Source organism: Coptis chinensis, chromosome 7 (assembly GCF_015680905.1).
Source record: "Coptis chinensis isolate HL-2020 chromosome 7, ASM1568090v1, whole genome shotgun sequence".
Taxonomy (NCBI): domain Eukaryota; kingdom Viridiplantae; phylum Streptophyta; class Magnoliopsida; order Ranunculales; family Ranunculaceae; genus Coptis; species Coptis chinensis.
Window position 1 is genome coordinate 64,882,679 of NC_141462.1, and position 23,601 is coordinate 64,906,279.

Sequence of the window (23,601 nt, forward strand, 5' to 3'; positions counted from 1 at the left end):
CATTGTTTCCTACACCTTATACAAACCCTCAAATCAGTACAAAACTTCCAATGGCTCAAAGACGGAGAATTTTGCCGGAACAAGCGTTTACGGCCGATCGCTTCGTGCCATTTTATGGTGACGAGATGATTAGAAGGGATTGGAGTAGGTTGTGGTACTTGACATAGGATTTCTATCACTCTGATTTGGTGGAACAGTTCTATAAAAAAAAAGAGTTGGATGTGAATTGAGTTTTTGTTAAAGTGGCCGGGACGAGGAGAGAAGTATCTAGGAGGTTGCTGGCTGAGATTTTAGGCATTCCGCCTAGATGCCATCTCGACACCACATTACAGGAATCCCAATTTGGTGGGATCGAGCCTTTGATGAATGCGACGTTTGTGGAAGGGAGCTACAATGCGAGCTCACATTATGTTTGCTAGTCGTCACTACGAACCAACCAGCTGGTTGTAGCTCAGTGGATTGGTAGGAATGTCACGAAAAAAGAAGGTAAATGACATCAGTTTAAACTGTCTTCACGTTCTTTGGATACTCCAGGAGCAGAAGTATAAATTCTGTATTCTGGGGTTTTGATTAATATGATTATGGGAGTTGGGAAGAGTATTGCACCTCTCTACATATTGATAACAAAGATCATGATAAATTTTAGAGCAACTCTAAAAACTGAGCGTACTATGATTAAGATGCATATGAATGTCGTAGCATATATGGACTGTGTTCAGAAGGTTTGGAGGTTGCCTGAAGACAGGGTAGGGGAAGAGATTGACTCGGAGGATGAGGAGGACACGACATGTTTTGATGCCGATGCCTTGGAGAGGTGTAGGTCGAATGCAGAACGCATGTCGGTGCTTCACCGTGGCATGCGTTCCCTCAATACTATTTGCAAAGATCTCCTGACTCGGCAAGCTACCATCCATCGTAACTTCGAGACTCGAGCCCAGCGCGAGGATGAGTGTTGGGAAGAGATGAAGGCCGAGATGGAAGCTCAACGGAAGTTCTGACCAGATATGCTTGACCACTACCCACCCCCATGGTGGTTCTTCTTCTGAGGAGGTGTTTGTGAGGCACAAGTGTCGTCGCCGAAGGACGGATGGTTCTGGACCATCGGGAGCTCAGGAGTCATCTCCTTCCCATGTGCCATCCACTACCCGCAGCGTGTTCTTTAGGGATATTATGCGTTGATGTTATTTTGTATTTGTTTTTATTTAGTTCGAATGTTAATTTTTGGATTCCGTAGTTAAATTTGAATTTGGTAGTTATATGTTGTACGAATTTCAATTTTAATATAATGCAGTTCTTTTCAAATTATGCGTTGTTTTTATTGTTAATCCCACCTTCCCGAATTGTTTGGGGGTGGTATTATTTACTATAACATGATTTGTTATATGATCCTTCATTTTAGAAGTTATTTCGGAGTGATAGTTGAGAATATTGCCGATATTGGCATGCCTAGGATTAGATGTGGTGGTAGGATGAAATCTATAAGAGTTTAGAAGTTACTATTCTAGATTCAGTCTAAGAGATATTAGGTTTGTAATAGAATCAAGAATATGGGTTGTTTCCGTTTCCGGTTTTGGAAATTTTTGTTTCCGGCAATTGCCTTAAAACTTTTTGGAAACTTCCCGATTTGTTTTGGAAACTCAAACCTATATAAACTTCATTCATTCTCCACACAAAACTCACATCTCTCACATTCATCTCTCACGTTTTCCTTCTTTTTCCTTCTCACTTCCGCATTTCAGCACCTCGGAGCACACCTGCGCCCTAGGCACTATCAGTCAAATTTTACCCTGAACGCGACCCGCGCCCTACCAAGCCAAACCTGAGCGCGACCTACGCCCAAAACACTAGAATTCCAGTTTTCCTCTTGAGCGCGACCCGCGCCCTACCCAGGCATAGGTTAAGCGCACCCTGCGCCCGTGGGCACGAAAAATTCCGATTTTTGGTGGGTTGTTCCAGGATCGTTCCAGCTATTCTAGAGAGTAGTTTTGTGATGACATCACCTATAGTCATACCTAAGCAGTCTTTCAAACACTTGTTGGGAAGCGAGACTTATGGACATTGGTTCCGCGACAGGATCTTGCAGTTAAGATGGAGGTATCTACTGGTAAGTGAAGATGACTCGTATTCACCTAAGCTTACTGAATATTTTTACAATAATGTTAGTTTCTATTGTAACCATGATGGAGAACAAGAATTCTCCGTCATGGTTGATGACACGCCACTAGATTTCTGTAAGTCTTTGGTAGCGTTAGTTTCGGGATTGCCCTTGCCTGACCCTATGCACACGTGGGGATATATGACCAATAATGCATACTTTCATGAGTATTATGGAGGAGGGGTATTTCGAGTAATGGACCAAGGGCGATATAGCATAGCCCTTGGTAGCCTATCCCTGAATGTAGGCACAACCATGTTATTCATTATGATGAATATTTTAGGGGAGTGGCAGTTTACTTCTGCAAATAGTACCGCTAGTGACATTTTCCTTGCTTTAGTTAAAGGACGTCGCCGCTATGCCATTCCACGAGTATTAGTGTCTAGTCTTAAGAGAGCCCACATCATGAGGCATAAGTATCTTCTTATGCTTGTTTTGGTTTGCCGCATCATGCATGGTTGTTTACTTGAATTTTGTACCCAGTTCACGGATTGGAAAAGGGTTGAAGTCATGAGACCCACCAATTGGGTGGTTCGCTCTTTTCGAGTTATGATTTAACCGGGATGGCAGGTGCAACCTTATTTAGTTGCTCCTTACTATCCATCAGACATAGTAACACTCGACAGGTTAACACGTGTTGATGATACCCAGCACCAGGCTTGGCAAGTTATCATGGCATGGCAGGACGCGAAGGAACCTCATCTCTTTAAAGATAATGAGGACGAGGAGGACGATTAAACGAGAGATAAGGTAAGTTTTTAGTTTTAGTTAGTGTCTGCTTATGTCCCAAGCAATTTATTTCTTATTAACCCCATAATGGGTGGAGCTCCTATATATTTGCGTCAGTTTTATTTTCTATATTAGTATGTTTTAACCTTGTTTTGCAGATGTTCCAGAATTTCACGCGTTTCTATGGTATTTTACTACCCTTTATATTTAAATACTTTGAGGCAAAGCATGCTTCTTGTTTGGGGGTGGCATAGAAACACGTGTAATTAAGGCATCTGTTAGGATATAGATATGTATAATATGCACTTGTTTTCTAGTTAAAATTTCAAAAATTTAAAAATAAAAATAAAACGTATGTTATACACTTAGGAATATTGGTATTGTTTTCTTTCTCTATGCTCTTAATAATCTAGAAGTCTCACGTAGCTTTTGCATTATAATAGTCTTTAGAAACTTAGGTTAATATGTAGGTAATAATCTTTATATCTATCTATAAATATATTACACTACTACAGAATGACACATTTACCACGGTAGGTGAGAAGTTTTATACCACTGCTTTACCAAAAACAGTGACAAAAACATGTATACCACGGTAGAAATTTTTATAGTTATTTGTTTACTAGCTAATGCCACGGTTTCATGAAAACCGTGGGATCTAGTTTGCCATATGCCACCGTTCAAATTATCTATGTTTTTTAAAGAAGAGTACCTCACTGTTTCGCACAAACAGTGGTTTATAACTTATGCTATTTTTTATTTGGAAAAAAAAATCTTATCTACCGTGGCCTTTGAAATTTTAGGGCCAAAAACCCTCATTATATCGGAAAAAAGGACTCAAAACCATCTCATGGCTATTCGCTCTTGAACTTCTTGACAACCCTGTGAGCTTCTCGATTCATATTTTAATTCAGATAAGGATTTCTCCTTTCCAAATTTAGAAGCAAGATTTATCAATATGGTTCGATTTTCACTATGCTTCTTGCGAGGGTTTTCAAGTTACCGAAACGAGGATCCGAAGTTGAATGAGTTTGTAGATTATTCAAAGAAATTAAACAATTATGAGAAATCTGGTGTGTCAAAAAGATGTTGGGACTAATTCAGATGATGGGTTTGATTTGGGGAGAATGAATCGTTTGCTTGAAAGGCTTGGAAACCCTCAGTCCAAATTCAAGGTTTGAGCTCATTTTAAAGTATGTTTGTTTTTATCAAATTTGAGTTGGGAACTTTAAAGTGGCGCACTTAGTGTTTGATGAAAGTTCCAAGTGAGTGGTATTCTGTTGGTTGCTATACTAGGTATGATCAATGATGTTTCCTTCTTTTGCGAGAAAGCTACATGGTTTGTTTACGTACTAAATTTGGTTTGTTTTATAATTAGATAGCAGCTTTTCTTTTAGTGTGCAGCCCACACCTTTGGAGTATATGCATGGGAACGAATTTAATTAGGAAGAGAGGGAAATAGTCTAACATGAGGCATTGAGTTGCCTTTTTCGTCAAGAAGTTAAGAACATTTGTTGATGAGGTAAGGAAATTTAAGGCGAAGGAATTTTTAGTTGGTGTATTTTTAGTATCCTTGTAGTTTTGAGAACTTAGGTTATTTTTCTTTTTGTGAATTTGTTGAAGGGTTTAGTTAGGTTTTAACTTGCCTGTTAGTGGCTTGGCGATGACCGACCTGTAGTAGTCTGGTAGTGGCCTGGCATGGCTGTAACAAGCGAGACACACAAAAACCCATTCGTTTGTATCTAGCAAGGTATTTGTTTTACGGTTTTTCTTAGTGGCTTAATAAAAAATTGGACTGAAGAAATAAGATATGGAGGTTGTACATAAATCGGTTTTAGAAGTATAGTCACTTACGCTTTATTTCGAGCATGAGCCTTCATTAAGTAGAAGAATCAAAAGGGGAAAAACTAGATGAATATCTTAGAGTAATTCGACAAAGGATTTAAAAATGAAATTTCATTAGTTTCAGCTCAATGTCTTGACTTAATTTTTTTAGCGAGCATGTGAATGCATGAATGACATACACATTCACCAGGATTGATGCCATAATGCTTTTCCATTCCAAGTTTTATTGTTATTCACATACTAATATACTATATCTTGTGGCTCTTGCTTCTTCTGTGTTATGTCCATTATGTGCGTTTTTTTTTTGGGTGTTCTATATGCACAAGCAAACACTTTGATTATCCTATTTGTAAAAAAATCGTTGGGTCCCCTATGCTTGGAGTATGGGGACCAAAAGAATACTCCAATTCTATGAACTTTTAACTTTTGGTATGTAATTTACTGTTCTAGAAATATTTGTGTCTTATTCCATTCTTTTAGAAAGAACGTTGCTGAAATAAGTTCCACATTGTGTCGTGCAGTGTCTTGCGTTTAAGTAAATTCAAAAATTAATTTGCATTTTTATTAGGTAATATCTTATAAATGAAATCCGCATATATAGTTTGGTCATACAATTATTGAAGCTGCTTGTGCTTTGGTTGGTGATTATCATCATTTTGGTAGTGGATTTCACTTATTAAAATTATGTTGTAAAGCATGGTATCATTGTATGGTTTTGTCACTTAGTAGCATAACAAATTAACAAGTTTGTTTTCATTCAGATGGTTTAAGAAGGAAGTGGAATTCTAAGGGCGGGACATGTATGTATATTTCATGTACTTGGCTTAATGATTGCCACCTCTTAATTTGGTGTAAGCAGGAGCTGGTAGGCCATCTCTTTTGAGATTTCCGGAAACATGCTCAGCAGTAAGAAAAAGGGAAGATGGAAATAAGGATGGGCTGGAAGAGACCCTACAGGACGTCAACCATCTGGTTGCTCATTTACACCATGTGTCCAAGGTAAGTTAAGGTAAGCAAATCAATTTATTTAACTATTATTAAAGACAATTATACGGCTTATTAAATAAGGGAGTTGCATTGGAAAATAAGGGTGGAAAAAGGACAAATCCCAACTAAAATTCTTTCTTTATGGGTCGATTTTAGTAAATTTCTTTTAATCCACATGGGATCTCTCTCTTAGACTATATTTATACTATTGTGAACCATTTATGTAGTATTTTGATGGCTGGAATTGCTTGATTGAAGTGGTACAGGTGGAACATAGGTTCTGGTAGTACTTTTCATCTTGTTTTGTTGGAGGTTTACAAGTGAAATTATAAATAATTGATGGTGAATTCACCTGGGTTTGGATTGGGAGTATGTTTGTATGTGTTTCTAAAGCTAGGTTCTCTTGAAGATTATTATGAAAGCTTGCTGTGAATTATATTAGAACACTGAAATGTGGGCATTAGTTACCTTAATACGTACATTCATGAATTGTTAGATTAGGACTAAGCATATGAGATAAATTCCATTACACTGAATTGTTTAATTAGGTTGAATTTGTAGTTCTAGACTGGTAGTCACTAATTCAATAATTCCATTTTCCAGGAAATTAGCACCCTTAATTCAAAGCGGCGAGCAACAAAAAAATATAACCACTCGTCAGGCAAGATCCTCTTTTTTCTGATATTGGAGAACAATTGGTAAGTGTATTTTGAACTATGGCAATACGTACATACACACGTGTACTCCTCAATGTGATGCTAGTTGTCTTGGTATCGTCTTGGTATCCCGATGATTTATGGAATAGATGACGTTCATGGACATAACAACATGTATAGCAATATATTTTAGGAGGTGAGCGTAGCTATATTTTTTGACATATCTTAACATTTTGAGGTACTACCATAGTGAAGGTACATAAAGGATTGAATTAAATGAAGTACTAAAGACATCTCCAATTAGACTTCCCACTAGCGATTGTGAATTAAATGTTTTGCATTTATCTTATTATGAAGTGCGGTCCTCACATTGCAAAGGGTTGATGGGAAACGAGTTCCGCTGAAGTGGGACAAGATCAAGGTAAACAAATCCTACACATTATTGTTTTTTTTTTTTTAAAAGTATATGTTTACATATGTTATGAGTCTATATGTTAGGGCCCATATCAACCAGGTGGCACAGAGTGTGGGTATTATACAATGAAGTTTATGAGGGAAATAGTAGAAGCTTGTTCAACTGGATCATTTGAAAATAAGGTATTCGAAAGTTTTGACAAACACTTTATTTGGCTCAAAGACTTCGCCTTATTCTTATATAGTAACTCCACATGTTGTGCTTTGACTCATCCAGATGACAAATTTAGAACTGAAGGAGACATACACGGAAGATGAACTTGACGGTGTTCAACTCGATATTATTCAGTTCATCCAGGAAAATGGGGTGTTTCAGCCGGAAGCGAATGAGGATGAGTTTTAGCTATGTTCGGACCCCTCCAGTTTAATTTATGAGTCTTACCTTTTTAATTTATGAAAAGGAATTTGAAGTTTGTTTTCTTAGTGAACTCAAAAAATTAATGGAAGTCTTTTTTTATTATTATTATCTTTTTTTGCAATGTTTGATAGTTTATTGTACATTTTGGAATTTGTTGGGAAGATGGAAATGTTATGCGTGGCGACTGCGTGTAAATTTTGTTATCTTGAGGTTCGGTTTTAAGTGGAAGACTGTTACTAGCATTATTATGCCAAACCGTGGTATTTATATATATATACCAAGGTTTGGCATAAACCGTAGTGTTTAGTATAACTATATACCACAGTATTATAACACATACACTAATATAAACTACAGTTTCAATAGCTTATATGCCACGGTTCTGTTGACAACCGTGGTATATCATAGGCATACAAATCACTGTTCTTTGAAAAACCATGGTATCCGTTAAACATATATACCACATTTTTGCTATTATTATATACCACACCACCTATTGTCACGGTTGCATAACAGTGGTAAATATATTTATACTACACTTAAAAACAGTGGTATAAGTGTCATTCTGTAGTAGTGTTACATGAGTATCTATGATTGTTTGGCAGTAAGTTTCTGAAATCTAGGCTAGAGTACTTATTCTACAAATCCTGTGAGAATGTAGCCTAAAGCCTTATATGAGTGAAGCATTTAAGAAATGACACAAGGGAGAAGTAAAATCCGGATAGAGAAATCACACGTCCACTTGCTTGATCACTATACCATATCCTAAGCGAGAATTTAGGCCCTCTATGGATCGATATATCCAGAAATTCAAACCTTATGAAATTATATTCCGTTAGTCGCCCCTCTGAGCCTTTCTTTAGCCTTTCATAAACCATAATTCCTTTAACCTTTTACAAAACAAAATAAAAATAAAAATCAGCCTACCCATTCTTTGAATGAGTCTGAGAATAGAGATGAAGAATAGAAAAGAGAAAGACCTTTGAAATCAAGATTTGTTAGTCGCTTCAGATAAGAAAAGAAAGTTTCCATCCAAATAAAAAAAAATTAATTATAAATAAATAAAAGAAAATAAAGAGTTAGAACTCCAAAAATAGAATCAAAGGAGTCAAAAGCCAAAGAAATAAAAAGAGAAAAAAAATATGGCTAAGGATGGAAACAAAGTGTAGAAGCAAAAGTAAAGAACAAGGTTTTCTCTAGTTATATAATATGAAGACTCTATTATCTCATACTTGTCCTTTTTTGAATATCCATTTCCTTTCTTCTTAAACCATCTCCTAATCCCCGCAACACCTAATAAAGACCTCTAGCTCAATTAGGAATAGGTTAGTGTGATAGTAAGTTGCAGATGTGTTTGATCGAATCCGGCTTCCTTGTGTATCATTGAGATTGTAATGTAAAGTGTGCCCACTGCACACTAGAGTAGCGAAACTTGAGCGGAAAAATCAGAGTGGTTTGTCTTGACATTTATGTGAGGACCTACTTAAGGACGATATTCCGAGTTTTCAGAAACGGACCTGTTAGAGCATTTCATAGTATTACTCATTGTATATATGTTTATTCGTAGATAATTGATTATTATTATAACACCCCGTCTTTTTTATTTTATTTTCCTATAATAATAATAATAATAATAATAATAACAATAACAATAATGATAATAGGTTAAACTAAATATATGATAACTATCAGCTTAGGGATAAAAGTCTCGTAAGTAAATAGATAAGTGTTATCCTTGTTTTTCGGTGAGGTTTTTAAAACTAATAAAAAATGAGTTTTCTCATGTAGAGTTTTTGAGGGAAAAACACAGCGAGAGTTTTATACAAAGGAAAGAAAAGAAAAAGGGGTTTTACTGAAAGAAGAAAAGGAAGAGTTTTTCTGTTAGCTAGCTGATAATCGGAGCACGCTACGGGTGAGTAGATATTTTACGGTTTTTAGATTTCTCATTTACTGTAGATTTTATGATACGAGGTATTGTTCACATGATGCTTTGTTTATTCAGTACTGTATACTATTTAGTGTTAACTGTGTTTATATGCGCGTTTATGGTTTGAAGAAAACTCTGTCTCCGAAGCCTTGTCCCGAATCCTTGATAACAAGCGAGTGCTCAAATGATTTCAGGCCTACTGTAAATAGAGTGGTTAGTCGATGAATAGATTATTGGTAGTCGCGAGTTGGTGGAAGCTTATGCGCGGTTCATGGCGGCTAAATCCCCACCAATAGAATCGTCTGTAAATTTTGAACTAGAATATATTTTTATTTATTTCATGATGTTTGGTGGTTGTTGTGAAGTGTTGGGCATGCAATTGATGTTTGTTTTGGGTGATTGAGTGTTGGAGAGGAGTGGGACTGTTCAAGCTCTGTTGAAGCTCTATAAATGCGGTAATGGAGGCGCGAACTCGATTTCATACTGTTTAATTGTGTTGTTTGCTTTGGTGGGTTAGGTCGTGGTTCTAATATGGAACTGTGTTAGTGATTGGAAGGTTGATTTCGTAGTGAGTTGGGGCTGTTGAAGCTCCAGAGAAGTATTAATGGAGTCGGATCGATTTTTATCATAGGATTGGAAATCGTGTTTTGTGGTATCATTGGGTAGGGGTTTTTACAAGGAACCGAACTGCTGGGGTGAGGGTGGCGAACTAGTGGAGGTTGGTGGTGGTTGACTAGTGGTGGAGGCGCTGGAGAGTGTGAGAGAGGAAGATGAACAGTGTTTTTTTTGTTGTTGGGCATGGGCCAAATTTTGTGGGTGGGCTTGATTGTTTTAAATTTTGAAATTTCATTTTGGACTTAAGTGTTAGACTTTGGGCCTTAGTCTTTGGGCTTTTGGGTTAGAGGAGTTTGGGGCTGGTTGAATGCTGTTGACCTTTGGTAGGTTGACTTTGACTGTTGACCAGGGTTGACTTTGACCAGTTGACCCAATTTGACCTTTGACTTGACTAAGATTAGGTCTATTATGATAGGTTTAGGGCTATTAGCGTGCTTGACTTTAGGCTAAGACCTTTATATATACGTGTGTATGTGTATTAACTACTATGTGATATTTTAGCCTTTTATAATATACAACGTTATGACACTTAGACATCCATATGATTAATAACGTGTAAACCAAAAATACAAGAAACAAGATACTCCTTCGTTCTCTAAAATAATATATGCAATAAAGTTTAATAATACGTAAACAAATTTACCGCACCCTTTTAGAACTCTCCACGCCTCAAGTTTTGGAATTGAGTTTTATGACTGATGATGTCATATGTTAGGTGGGCATTTATTGAATGTGCCATAAATGGCCCGTTAGCGTTATATATGGGGTATTCATTGAATGTGCCATGAATGACCCTTGTATTCATTAAATGTGCCATGAATGACCAGATTGTTTGGACTGCCCTAGAGAGGAACTAAGGTATTCGCCTTGCGGGTTAGTTGTATTCCTTGAGTGTACGGGAATGTAGGGTTGGGTATTTCTTGAATGTGGCGGAAATGACCCAGGGCATTCATTGAATGTACCATGAATGGCCCGTTAGTGATATGATAGGTATTCCTTAAATGTGGCGGGAATGACCTAAGGTATTCATTGAATGTGCCATGAATGACTTGAGTTTTATGCTCTAAGAGGCTGTGAAATATGTGTATGAAAGCCTAGAGATGGCTATGATATTGTGGTATTCAGTGGGAGAGAGGAACACAGAAATGTGTGATTTGGCAAATGTGTGGAGTGCAAATCGTGGAGTAGGTACTAAAGGGTGGGTGTATAAGAAAAGTAATTGATTAAGTTATAAGAGAAATTGATTTGATTATGCGAGTGTGTTTGGGCTTACATTTGAATACCTATAAGATATTTACATATGTTATATAAAATTTCTAACTTTCTTTTGCAGGAGGGTAGGACTTAATAATACTTTGTGCAGGGACGCGGTCCTACCCTTATACAGCAGTGGATATCGGTAAGTTTTAATTCAATTACTTAGTTATTAAAACAAGTTATTATAACGAGTTAATACGATGGAAGTCTTGCTTGGGAAGAAACTAACTATGCCTGTTGAAATGACAGAACTACCTGTCTTCCAAGCTGAGAATGTTTAAGTTGATATATTTAAAGTGTTAGATTGAGAAGTAAAGACTGGAAATGTTTATATGTGGTTAGTCTACTCATACCAGCAAATTCCATTTTGCTGACCCATGTTTTCTCTGTTTTGGCAACGTGGGTGTGTTCTTGGGAACATAGGTGGAAGGCAGTGGAACCACGGCGTGTGATTTAGATTCTTGCCTGGAGCAGTCAATTAGTTCTTTTATTAGGTCCGATTCTTATTGGAAGGATGTAATAACATAGTTTACATTTTCAGCATGACATGAGAATAAGATATTGAAGACTTTTATTATTAGAGTTTGTTTGATGTTTTATTTGGACGGAAGATAGTTTAATAAAGTGATATGATGGTGAAAAATTATAGGGATTGTGCAGTTTAAGTTGATTCTTTTATGATTTGGGTTTTAGGTTTTGGCATATGTTGTATCCCCCGTCATTGCCTGAGTTTTTAGACAATTGAACATAGTGATGTTTGAGATTTTTATATTTCAAATATTCACTTTGTAATTGTTTAGGAATTCGGGTTGTGACAATTATGCACATATTAGCTTAGGTTTCGACTTGATTATTCTGTATTCATTGCTAAGTGAGATGTATAGATAATTTAGGCATAAATAAGGAAACAATAGTTTTATTTCTTAGTCATTATAGTATAGATGAAGTTTGTGAGTACCTGATAAAGCATAAAAATTGATATAGTTTACCTACGAAATGAACAATGAACTCAAAATGTAAGTAAACTAAACTATGTTATGAGCCTATATTTATCAAAGTTTCTACTCTCAATTCTATCGAAATAGAGTGGAGTAACAAATTCGTTCCACTCCTAGTTCTCTAGCACGGAGTGTTTTCTAATCTAATTGATCAGTCTTAAGTCTAATGAGAGCTTTACGAAGGGTGTTATACTACGATACAATATGAAATTGATTATGTTGAATTTAAACTACTTAATGCTATGGAAATATGATTGTTTTGAATCTAGATAAAGGATTAGAGGGGATTGAATCCACCTCGAATCCAACTTAATAACCTAGCATAGATTCTTGTATCTCAATTCTTACGCTCTTCACGGCAAGAATTTTCGAAGTTCTAATCCCTAGTGTTCATGGCATTCCTACCAAATACTAACTAGCATGTGAGGTCGTCCACCCATTCTCATGGCTTAATCACGACCTTCTAGAGTGGAATAGATTCTACAATGCTTCTACACTATACCACTAAGTTTTCATCAAAGCTTCATCAACCCCTCTAATGGAGGTTTTAGCCTTGAGTCATCAACCCATCATTTCCCATTGAATTATAACTACATATCATATTAAAATTCTAACTTAACTAATTTAACTAACAATAATTAAAATCTAATTAACAACTAAGAAATGATAATCAACAAGAATTAAAACTAGATCTAATAGATTGAAATAACAAAAACCGAAATGATAAGAATAATCACTATTTTATTTATCTAATGAATGATATTCAATGATTCAAGAAATTAATCTAAAACAAGAAAATGAAATTCTAAAACTAAGTTCTAAAACTCATTAATGGAGGCTAACTAATATAATTCTAATCTAGGTCTAACTATCTACCATTAACAAAGAGCTAAGCTTTTGTTTTTATACTTTCAGATCCAAAAATCGTGCATGGGCTTGGAGCCATGTTTTGGGCCAGAGAATCAGGCCCAAAACCCAATTCTTTCAGTCTAAAAAGGCCTCTTCAGCTGCAGTTGGCTTCAACAGACTTTTCGTCCACTTCTGCTCCTTTGATTGGGTCAAGGCTTAGACCATTGGAAAGCTCTTTCCGAGCCGGTCGTTTTGACATAAGGTAGGCCCCATTCCAAGGTCTGAGTCCAAAGATACGGCCTTCGGAAGTTCTGCTGACTTTTGTAATGTTTCTGCCCGCGTCGACTTTTCAGCTTTTGATCGGGCTTTAGAAAGGCTTTGTCTTCTTGAATCTTGGCCTTTAGTCACGCAACTCCTTAGTAACTGACCCTTGCTCCTTTATCTCGCTAAAGTGGCACATTTCTGCACATAATGGACTTTGAAGCCTGAAATGCATAAAAACACGTAATCAGTGTTAACTCTTAATTATTACTCACATAATTAGTCTAAAAGTATGACTGTTACAGGGTTAAAACTACAGTTTTGGGCTCTTATCAGTACCTTCACTGGAAAACTCTCACGAGGCTATAACTCGTCCACTAGGGAATTCCTAGTGGTTTAAGGCCTTGTTGCATATGGTCAATCAATCGCACTCAGTGAAACGAGAATAGTTACAACTTCATTTTTGGTCACTTATTCTAATTTCTCATATTTGCTTGAGGACAAGCAAAATGCTGTTTGGGGGTGGTTTGATAAGAGCCCAAAATTGTAGTTTAAACCCCCTAACAATAATACTTTTATACCAATTACGCGAGTAATAAATAAGAGTTAATGCTGATTACGTGCTTTTATGTATTTCAGGCATTGGAGTGCAGAAATGTGTCACTTTGGCGAGATAAAAGAGCAAGGGTTGGTTGCTAAGAAGTTCTATGCTTAAAGGCCATGATTCAAGGAGAAAAAGTCGTTTTAAAGCCCGATCAAAGCTGAAAAGTCAAAGTCAACGCGGGCAGAGACAGCGCACAAAAGTCAGCAGAACTTCCGAAGACCGTATCTTTTGACTCAGACCTCGGAATTAGGCCTACCTTATGTCAAAACGACTGGATCGGAAAGAGATTTCCAATTTCCAAGCCTTGGCCCAATCAAAGGAGAAGAAGTGGATGAAAAGTCTGTTGAAGCAAAATATAGCTGAAAAGGGCTCTGCGGACTGAAGAAATTGGGTTTTGGTTCGATTTTCCGACCCAAAACATGTCTCCTCAGCCCATACACGAAAATGTGGATCTGGTCTCCTCAATTTCAACACACAAGACTTAACTCTGAAGGGATAATTAGGTTAGGTAGAAAGTAGCCATTAGAGGATAATCTAGATCTAGTTTTGAGTTTTTATTCCATTAATTAGTTTTCAATTATGGTTTTAGATCTAGTTTTACCTTTCAATTAATTAGTGTTATAACAAGTAGATTATTATTTTAGAATCAAATATTAGTTCATAATAAAGTATTCATTTTCATCTCAATTTAATTTATTAATTAAATTCTTAGTAGTTTTAGAATTGTCAAATTCATATCTTAGTTGTTAATCATTTTTTAGTATTAATTTAGTTTTGAATTGTTGAATTAAAACTTTATATTAGTAAAGTTAGAATATTTATACCATGTCTTGTTTAATTTCATTGGGAAATGATAGCATAATGATTCTAGGCTAAACCTCCATTAGAGGGGTTTGAGGAAGTCTTGATGAAAGCTTGATTGTTGTTAGTATAGAGTAGTCGTAATTTCCATTCCATTCTAGAAAACGATTAGTTCACCATGAGAATGGGTTTGATTGTTTCACATGCTAGATGTTAGTTGGTAGAGATTACCATAAACAACTAGGAATTAGGAAGAACTAATTGCTATGTGAAAGCATTTCAATTTGGATTACGACAAATCTTTGTTAGTTGATTAAGTCGAGTTAAGGTGGAATCAATCCCCCCTAATTCCTCATCATATAGTCAATTTAGAAATTCCGAAGTTTTAATTAGTGTATCTTGTTATTTGAATTCACATCGTAGTATAATTCCCTTCGTAAAACTCTCATTAACTTTGGATAGACCAATAGTCGTAGAAAACATTGAATACTAAAGAACTAGGAGTGGAACGAATCTTTTACTCTAACTCTATTTCGATAGATTCGAGAGTAGAAATCTTTGATAAATATATTACAAGTTCAGTTTTAGTTTTACTTGCATTTGAGTTTCATCATTTATTCGTACGTAAACTATTCATTTTACTTTTATCAAGAGGCGACTAGGATAGAAAAAATCATGGACCGATAATAATGGCAAGAAACAAACAATAACCAATCCCAGTCAAGCTAAAAATATTAAGAAACTTGGCAGGTTTGAGTTAGAGATTATGGTCATTATTTGCTTGTGTTTGTTAACTTGTAATTGTAGTTTGTAGTGATATGCATTCTTACTTTGTGTAGTCAACAATCTTCATATTTAGGAGCTGATGACTTGTCTCATGGTAGCATGAACATCAACCTTTTTTTTTAACAATAAGCTGGGATTATGGCTTGACCCCTAACCTGCATTAACTTAGGTCCTCAAGTACATTTTGCCTTCCCTATCCTCGTTTACAATAGACTGTAACATTTCAGTCAATGGAGGAATGAAAGTAAACCAACTATCAGATACAATGTGCTAGGGTCAGCCATGGATGCCGACAAATCCATTGCCCTATTTGTTTCTCTAAATACATGCTTAATTTCTATAAACTCAAAGGAAACACTCATTTTATGTATGGAGACTACCATATCAGCCATCTGCCATGGGGGCGCATCAATCTTTGTTATGGCATTAATTGCTCGTAAAGAATCAGACGCCATTGTAACTTTCAGTATACCAAGTCGAAGACATAGAGATATTCCTTGATGTATTGCATTTACTTAGTTTTCCAAACTACTTCCTATGTAAGCCACCATTGTATAACCGTTGCTATCACGGATGATACCTCCTGAGCTAGCACCTCGACTGTTCACTGCGCCATCTGTGTTCAATTTCACAACACCCTCATCAGGTTTAAGCCGGTAGCATGGAATTTCGGTGGTCTCCTTGAGAGTCACTTGTAACTGAAGTGTGTGTAAGAGTTGTTTGATCAATGAGATCAACTAACTCCTTGGCTTGGAGGTGTGGAACAGATTGAAACCTTCTCCTATTACGCTCTGCCCAAATCTCATGTACCGTCGCACAAATGAATGCCTGATATATGTCTGCCAAGTCTTTCCTTCTTTCTCACACTCGAAATATGTTGGACCATTCTCTGTTAGCATTGACAGTAGCAGTGTAAAGATTCAACAATGGTTTAATCCTATCCATCACTTCCCTCGAATATGGGCATTCAAAGAACAAGTGTTTTGAATTCTCTTTTGAACAATGGCAAAAGCAACATTCAGAGTGTTGGAGGACCCTTCGGTATACTAACCTATCTTGTGTTTACAAACTCCCCAAAAACAATTGCCAGGTGTAGAATGCATGTCTCGGGTGTACCCATCTTCCCCATACTAAGGATGACCAACGGACTTTTGGGGATTCCCTAGCGAGGGTTGTATATGTAGAGCTCGAGGTGTATCGTCTCTGTATGAGACGGAGTTCATATCACTTCATCCTCAAGAAGGTTCGAGTGGATTTGAATACTACTGATGTGTTCTCGTAGTGCATTATCATGGAGAAGTTCAATGTGATCATTCCATCTGCCATTTGTAATTAATTCACTCACTTTGGCATCGGTTGGAAATATCTCATTCCAAGCATCTTGTGCATGTATGTTTAGGTTCAATGGTACTGCTGAACACCAGAGATTATGCTATATGAGCGTGTTGGAGCCATTTACAATTCTGCACTTTATGAATTGAGCTGCAATGGATCTAGTAGCGAGGACTTTTCTCCATGCCCAAAAACAATCTTCTGGAGAAGGCATGCACCAAAAATGTTTTTCGTGAAGATGTTGCTCATACATCCATTGGACCCAAATACCATACTTAATGAACATCAACCTTAATGATCCTAGTGAGGTGATAATTTTTCTGTCTTGTTACAATTATTTATACATGTTTGAATGTTTGCAAAAAAACTTCTTTGAGTACTCAACTCATTTTATTCTTAGATTACTCTTTATTTTATTCTTATATTAATACTTTCATGAAATTTTATAGGTTTTGCAGGTGGTGAGTTAGAATGGATAGAAATCATGCATGCATTTTGGCTCTGTGAAACAGGGAGATGACTAATGACAGTAGATATTCTTTATGACTTTCTACTTATTATATGTAATAAAGAATGGGAATTGGTGGTGTTATGTAACTTCCATTTTTGGTGCTTCCTGATTGCCTTTTTTCTATACTAAACTCACTATTTTGAACGAATATAGGAAGATGAGTTTGTGAAGTATATTTTTATGGCTACAAGCACTTCTCTCCATTGTTATGTTTTTTTTTTCTTAGATAATTTCCCTTGTTATGCATGTTGGTATTTATTATTGCCTTTGTTATAAAAGAGCAGACGAGAAAGTTATTCATGGTTTTGCGTCCTTGGATTGTGATGCATCGTTTTATATCACATCCTACTTGTTGAGCTTCTTTTTTAGTCCATTTGTAGAGATAAGATTGATGTGGTTATGCTATCCTATTTTCATGGTTCGGGAGGTATTGAGTTTTCATTGTATAATTTGTATTGAGGAGATTAAAAACAATAAATAAAACTACGATAGTCTCAATTTTCATATTGTTTTATCTGTTGTGCTTTGAGAAGATTTCGGTAGTGCAAAAAAATGTGCTTTTGAATTAGTTTGGCTTAAAGCACAAATTTTTCATACCTTTTCAGGGGAACAGAGCTTTCATCTCTAACATTCTTAATTAAACAATTTGAGCTTTGGATACAAATCAAATAACTCGAGAATACTCCGGCTCCTACTAATAATTAGATACATAGTTAACTAAAATGCACAAGAAAAATATAGTAAGAAATATCTAATAAATCATTCGACATTAAAATTTCAATTATGAGATAAAAAATTACATTGATCACTGATTAGTGACAATGAAATATTCAATTATGACAATGTAAATGTACACATTCCTTACATAAAAAAAATTACATTGATCACTATTGATGCTACAAAAAGCTATGTGCCTAAGAAATCTTCTTTAAAGGCAGATACATTAAACAAACTTCATAAGTCGGTTGCGAAGAGATTTCTCGCAATTAAGCCCACCTAATATTGAGCTTGCTGTCATTGTTGTCCAAATAAAACCTCATGACAACAATCATAGGTGGGGATTGTAATCACTAATTGGGAGTGCTAATTCTTCTTAAGCAATCAAAAGTCATAAACCACCAAAACTACCTTGTAAAGTGTAAACTATCCTTGTTAAGATTACGAAATCCAATACACATTCAACTACAATATAATTTTACATCAAAACTTCACATTTGAACAAAGTTAACTTTAGATATAGAGACACCAATTGCATACATTATAAACACATGGATAATGACTTAAAGGACTTCGAAAATGGCCAAGAACGAGGGATGTACGTAAAGACGTGTAGGCACATGAAGTGAATGTGTCAAAGGCCACTTGAGGGTTTCATCACCTATGCAATCCCATGTCTACAATTGATTCCACATACAAAAATGATACATTAAGATTGACTTTATCTTCCATTATAAGTAACTACTTCTAGTTGAATCAAGTGCAGAAATGGCGTGGGCATAATAAACTCATAACCACTCAATATACTTTAGTCTACGTATTGTGTCGATATCGAATAGCGGTATAGGGCAAATAATTAAATAACAAGACGACCACATAAAATTCGCAAGTGTCCTTCAAAAGCATTACCATATTTGGGATTGGAAGAACGAGTCTTGTTCATCCATCCAACTCTCTCAAAAGTAATGGTAACATAAGAAAACTTGTTAAAAAAATATAAAATGATTTATAGTATCTTAGGATATAAAGAACAACTGCTAGACAACATGCCTCATCATCCAAGAGACTTAATGTAGAATCATCACATCTTCGATCAAATCCATTGATAAAAAAACATACTCAAAAACATAACATCATTAACTTAATCTAACAATTTTCTCAAAAGAGGCTTCTCAAAAATCTATAAAAGAACAAGCTCCATTCTTCAAACACAAACCCCGCCAGCATTGAAGAGGTACTGATCTCATTTAAAACGGGTTTGCCAATAAAAAGAAAATAAAAACCAAACTGAGAATACAAGAATAATCACACAACTAAGAATAGATAAGCTTCATTCTACAAACCCAAGTCACATATATAATAACGAATCAGTTCAACAAATGTTAAAATCAAACACCCACCTCAAAAATGAATCAATAAGTCAAACACAATGGAGTAGCAACACAAAGGAGATTTGAAGGTGTCAACAGTAATAAAACTTGAAGAAAGATTAGGGGGCCGGGAAAAAGAGCGAGAAAAATGCTTCATCGAGAGAGAGAAAAGGATAGATTTCACTGTTTGTCGTCTTCTCAGACTCCATCCCTTCTTAGTTCTTGCGGTCTTTCCCCACTCTTTTTGGTTTAGTTTTTACTTTTTTTTTTAGTTTCTCGATTAATTTTCTTTTAGGGCTTGTTTGTTTTTTTGACTTTCAGCATTCAAAGCCTCTGAAAACTTAAGTTTCAGCATTCAGTGGACAAAATCTTGTTTGTTTTTTCAAGTGGTTTCAACATTCAAAGGCAAAAGATGGTTTCAGCGTTCCGCGCTAACCTTCGTACTGAATGCTGAATTGAACTGTTGAAAGCAAAGAATTCCACCCTATACCCTTTGTTTATTTTTCTTTGGAAAAAAAGATTTTCACTGCAAAATACATCCATGCACCTTTCTTTGCCTTGATCTTTTGTGTAAATGGGCATCAACAATCTTTGAATCATTAATATCTGAGATTGATTTTCAAGGGGTCATAGATCGATAATGGGTGGATGAGAGAGACAGAAAGAATGGGGTTTTAAAGACGGAGAGAGAATGAGATTTTATTTTGGGGTCGAAGGGTTCTTATTTAGAAAGTAAACTTTGATGTCTTAACATGACATCTATATTTTGATATAATTTTGCTCATTTAATGTGTTGGGTTTTTAATTTTATTACAACTAAAATTCTTATATTTTATATATGTAAAACAATAATAAAATGACATTGGTTAAATACATTTGTTCTTCATTATTTGCTACAAGCAATTATTTTGTAGTCTTTTAAAAATAAATTTCTTGATTGCCCAAATAAAAACAGAATAATAAATTCTAAAGTGTTTGTGTTCAAAATAGATAAAAGGGTGAAATTGTCCAAATAATTTATATTCAGCATTCAGAGCTAGGATATTTTGACATAAAACAAATATGTTTTTCAAAGTTTAGCATTCAGCATTTAGCATTCAGAGGGTGAGTCATTCAACATTTAGCATTCAACATTTAGAGGCTCAGAAAAACAAACGACTCCTTAGTTTTGATTTTGTTTTATTTCGTTTTTAATTTGGAAAAGATAAAGTAGTGGCGAAAGCAATTCGCGTGACCTGTTTTGGCCAACTTAAAGCACGTGATGAGTGCAACATCACTAGAACATCTTACGGCTGAGATGTGATAAGAGCCCAAAACTGTAGTTTTAACCCCTTAATAATCATACTTTTAGACCAATTATGTGAGTAATAATTAAGAGTTAATACTGATTACGTGTTTTTATGTATTTCAGGCTTCAAAGTCCATTATGTGCAGATATGTACCACTTTAGCGAGATAATGGAGCAAGGGTTGGTTGCTAAGAAGTTCTATGCTTAAAGGCCAAGATTCAAGAAGACAAAGCCTTTGTAAAGCCCGGTCAAAAGATGAAAAGTCAAAGTCCACGCGGCGTAAAAAATTGACACAAAGTCGAAACTTCGAAGACCATATCTTTGGACTCGGACCTCGAATTGGGTCTACCTTATGTCAAAACGACCGACTCGGAAAGAGCTTTCCAATGGTCCAAGCCTTGACCCAATCAGAGGAGAAAAAAGTAGACGAAAAACATCTGTCGAAGCCAACTGCAGTGAAGAGCCCTTTTTGATTTGAAAAGAATTGGGTTTTGGGCACGATTCTCGCCCAAAACATGGCTCCAAGCCCATGCACGATTTTTGGATCTGAAACATATAAAAACAAAGTAAAACTTAGTTCTTAAGTTATCTAGTTTTATTTAGAAAACTAGTTCCTTGTAATGGTAGCTAGGGTTAGGTTAGAAAAAGTAGATCTAGATCTAATTAGTTTTAATTAATTAGTCGCAAATTCTTGTTTTTTAGTTTAAACATTTGAATCATTGTTCTTCATTTCATTAGATAAATAAAATAGTTATTATTAGTCATTTCGATTTTGTCATCTTACATTTATAGATCTAGTTTAAATTCTTGTTTGTTATCATTATTAGTTTAATTCAATTTTTGCATGAGTAGTTTCGAATTGAGTTTAAACAAGTAAAGTTCAAATCTTTATATTATGTCTTGTTTAAATTCCATGAGAAATGATAGTTTAATGACTCTAGGCTAACCCTCCATTAGAGGGGTTGAGGAAGCCTCGGTGAAAACTTGATTTTGTTAGCTTAGAATTCGTCCTGATAATCTATTCAATTCTAGAAGTAATTAGTTCACCATGAGAATGGGTTTAATGCTTCACATGCTAGTTATTACTTGGTAGAGATTGTCATGAATAGTTAGGGATTAGATTTACCAAATTGAACATTTCAATTTGGAGTCGACAGTTTCTTTGTTAGTAGATTAAGTAGAGTTAAAGCGAATCAATCCCCCTAATTCCTTATCATAGAGTCCAGTTAGTATTTCTGTAGTTGAATTATCATATCTTGTTAGTATAAATTGAATCCGTAGTATAATCATAGAATAGATATTTCATATAACACATCACTCTCACTGTTCCTTGTGTTTGATAAATTGAATTCTATTTAAGTCTTGAAGGTTTAAGAGTGGAACGAATCCTTACTCGTTGTATTGCATGATTTTGTTTTGAGAGTAAGAAATATTGATTTAAACGCGTAAGAACGGTAGGATTACGTATTAGTGTTCTTGTAGCATTAATATTTAGGATTCTACTATTTTTTCGGGTTATCAAATGGCAGCTGCCATCTTAATCTCGTTCAAGACAAGAATTCAATTGCTTGAATCCAGGGGCAATCCCCATTCTCTACCCACCCACCCTTTTAATTTTTCATTCTTATTTCTTGATTTTTGGAACTGCTTCACTTTTTAGGCATTGGGGCTGCGGATTCACTGAGAAAAAACACTGCGGTGAAGGTATTTCTAAATTTTCGAAAATTCTAAAAATTTTCATACATAATATTTAATGTGTTGTTGATTTACTGGAATATTTTAGAATTTTCAAAGTTGGTTTTACCTTGTGAAAAAAAAATACGATCTTTACAGTGCTGCATTTCAGTTTTCACACCGTATGTTCTTGAAAAACAGACGAATAAGGTTACTTAGGGAGTTCTAAAAATTCTATAATTTTTACAGGAGTATCTATCCTAAGTCAGGAGTTTGTAGTAAAAATTTGACGAGTTTTTGATTTGTTTTGACCTCCTAAATAGTAGAGTGTTTCCAGTGTGTTTCTGCAGTGTTGCAAACACTTAATATCTGGAACACCAGCTAATAAGGAGAGGTTGTAGAACTCCAATTGCTCTAAATTTTTTACAGGAACAATTAGGATCTGTCAGGAGTCTCCAGTAAAAATTTGGCAATTTTTGGATTTGTTTTGATGAGTTAACCATTCGGTTGTTTGTATTGTGTCCGAAAACCGTTTTGCAAACTTTGAAGGGCAGTAGAGGGACTTTCACAACTCCGATTGATCTAAAATTTTACAGGCTACTTGATAGACGTCTTAGAAAATTACTGTAAAAATTTCAGATTTTTTGGAGTACGATAAAAGGCCTAAAACTTGAAAACCCTGGAGCGCGACCCGCGCCCAAACCGAGCGCGACCCGCGCCGAAACACTGTAATTTCAACTTACCTTGAGCGCGACCGCGCTCAACCCGCGCTTAACCTGCGCCCTACAAGGAAAATTCATCGTGAACAGCCCGATTTTCACAGGAAAGTTCAAATTTCTATTCCTTAAAGTTATTTAGTGTTTCTAACTTGTTAAATACACTGAAATCGCGTATACAAGACGCTATTCGTAAGCGAAGCAAGGAGGCATTCGTGTACTCCTTCTTTCCTCCTTGTTTCTTCGTCGAGGAGTTTTAATTCTAGTATAATCAGGCTTGTTTTCTTAAAACGAAATACCACACGCCTATCTAGAAATGTATGCTTAGAGTTGTGGTTGCATATTAATTGCCCTATAATATATTTGAAAAACCAATATGGCATATCAATATGTAGACCAACAATCATATGATAATTATGCAAACCCTTCACCATGTTCATGTTGTGGTAGTCCTGACCATTGGGCTTCTCAATGCCCATCATATCAAGAGCAATCTTATAATTATTATGAGAACCCTTCACCATGTTCATGTTGTGGTAGTCCTGACCATTGGGCTTCTCAATGCCCATCATATCAAGAGCAATCTTGTAATCATTATGGGAACCCTTCACCATGTTCATGTTGTGGTAGTACTGACCATTGGGCTTCTCAATGCCCATCATATCAAGAGCCTGAGCCTACTATAGGATAT

The 23,601-nt window shown here is 35.7% G+C and overlaps 1 protein-coding gene across 1 annotated transcript; it reads left to right on the plus strand.

Annotated features, from left to right (window-relative positions):
* Positions 1–2,088: 2,088 nt before the first annotated feature.
* On the plus strand, positions 2,089–7,312 carry LOC147488413 (uncharacterized). The gene is made up of 6 exons (XM_086574370.1): positions 2,089–2,104; positions 5,589–5,728; positions 6,320–6,414; positions 6,730–6,793; positions 6,871–6,969; positions 7,064–7,312. The coding sequence occupies exons 1-6, from the start codon at positions 2,089–2,091 to the stop codon at positions 7,187–7,189; spliced, it is 540 nt and encodes a 179-aa protein (XP_086430496.1). The 3' UTR covers positions 7,190–7,312.
* Positions 7,313–23,601: the final 16,289 nt, after the last annotated feature.

What these genes read in the sequence shown, in the direction of transcription:
- LOC147488413 (XM_086574370.1), top strand. An exon ending in ATTTACACCATGTGTCCAAG is followed by an intron (nt 5,729 to 6,319) that starts GTAAGTTAAGGT and finishes TCCATTTTCCAG; the next exon opens with GAAATTAGCACCCTTAATTC. An exon ending in TGAAGTGGGACAAGATCAAG is followed by an intron (nt 6,794 to 6,870) that starts GTAAACAAATCC and finishes TCTATATGTTAG; the next exon opens with GGCCCATATCAACCAGGTGG.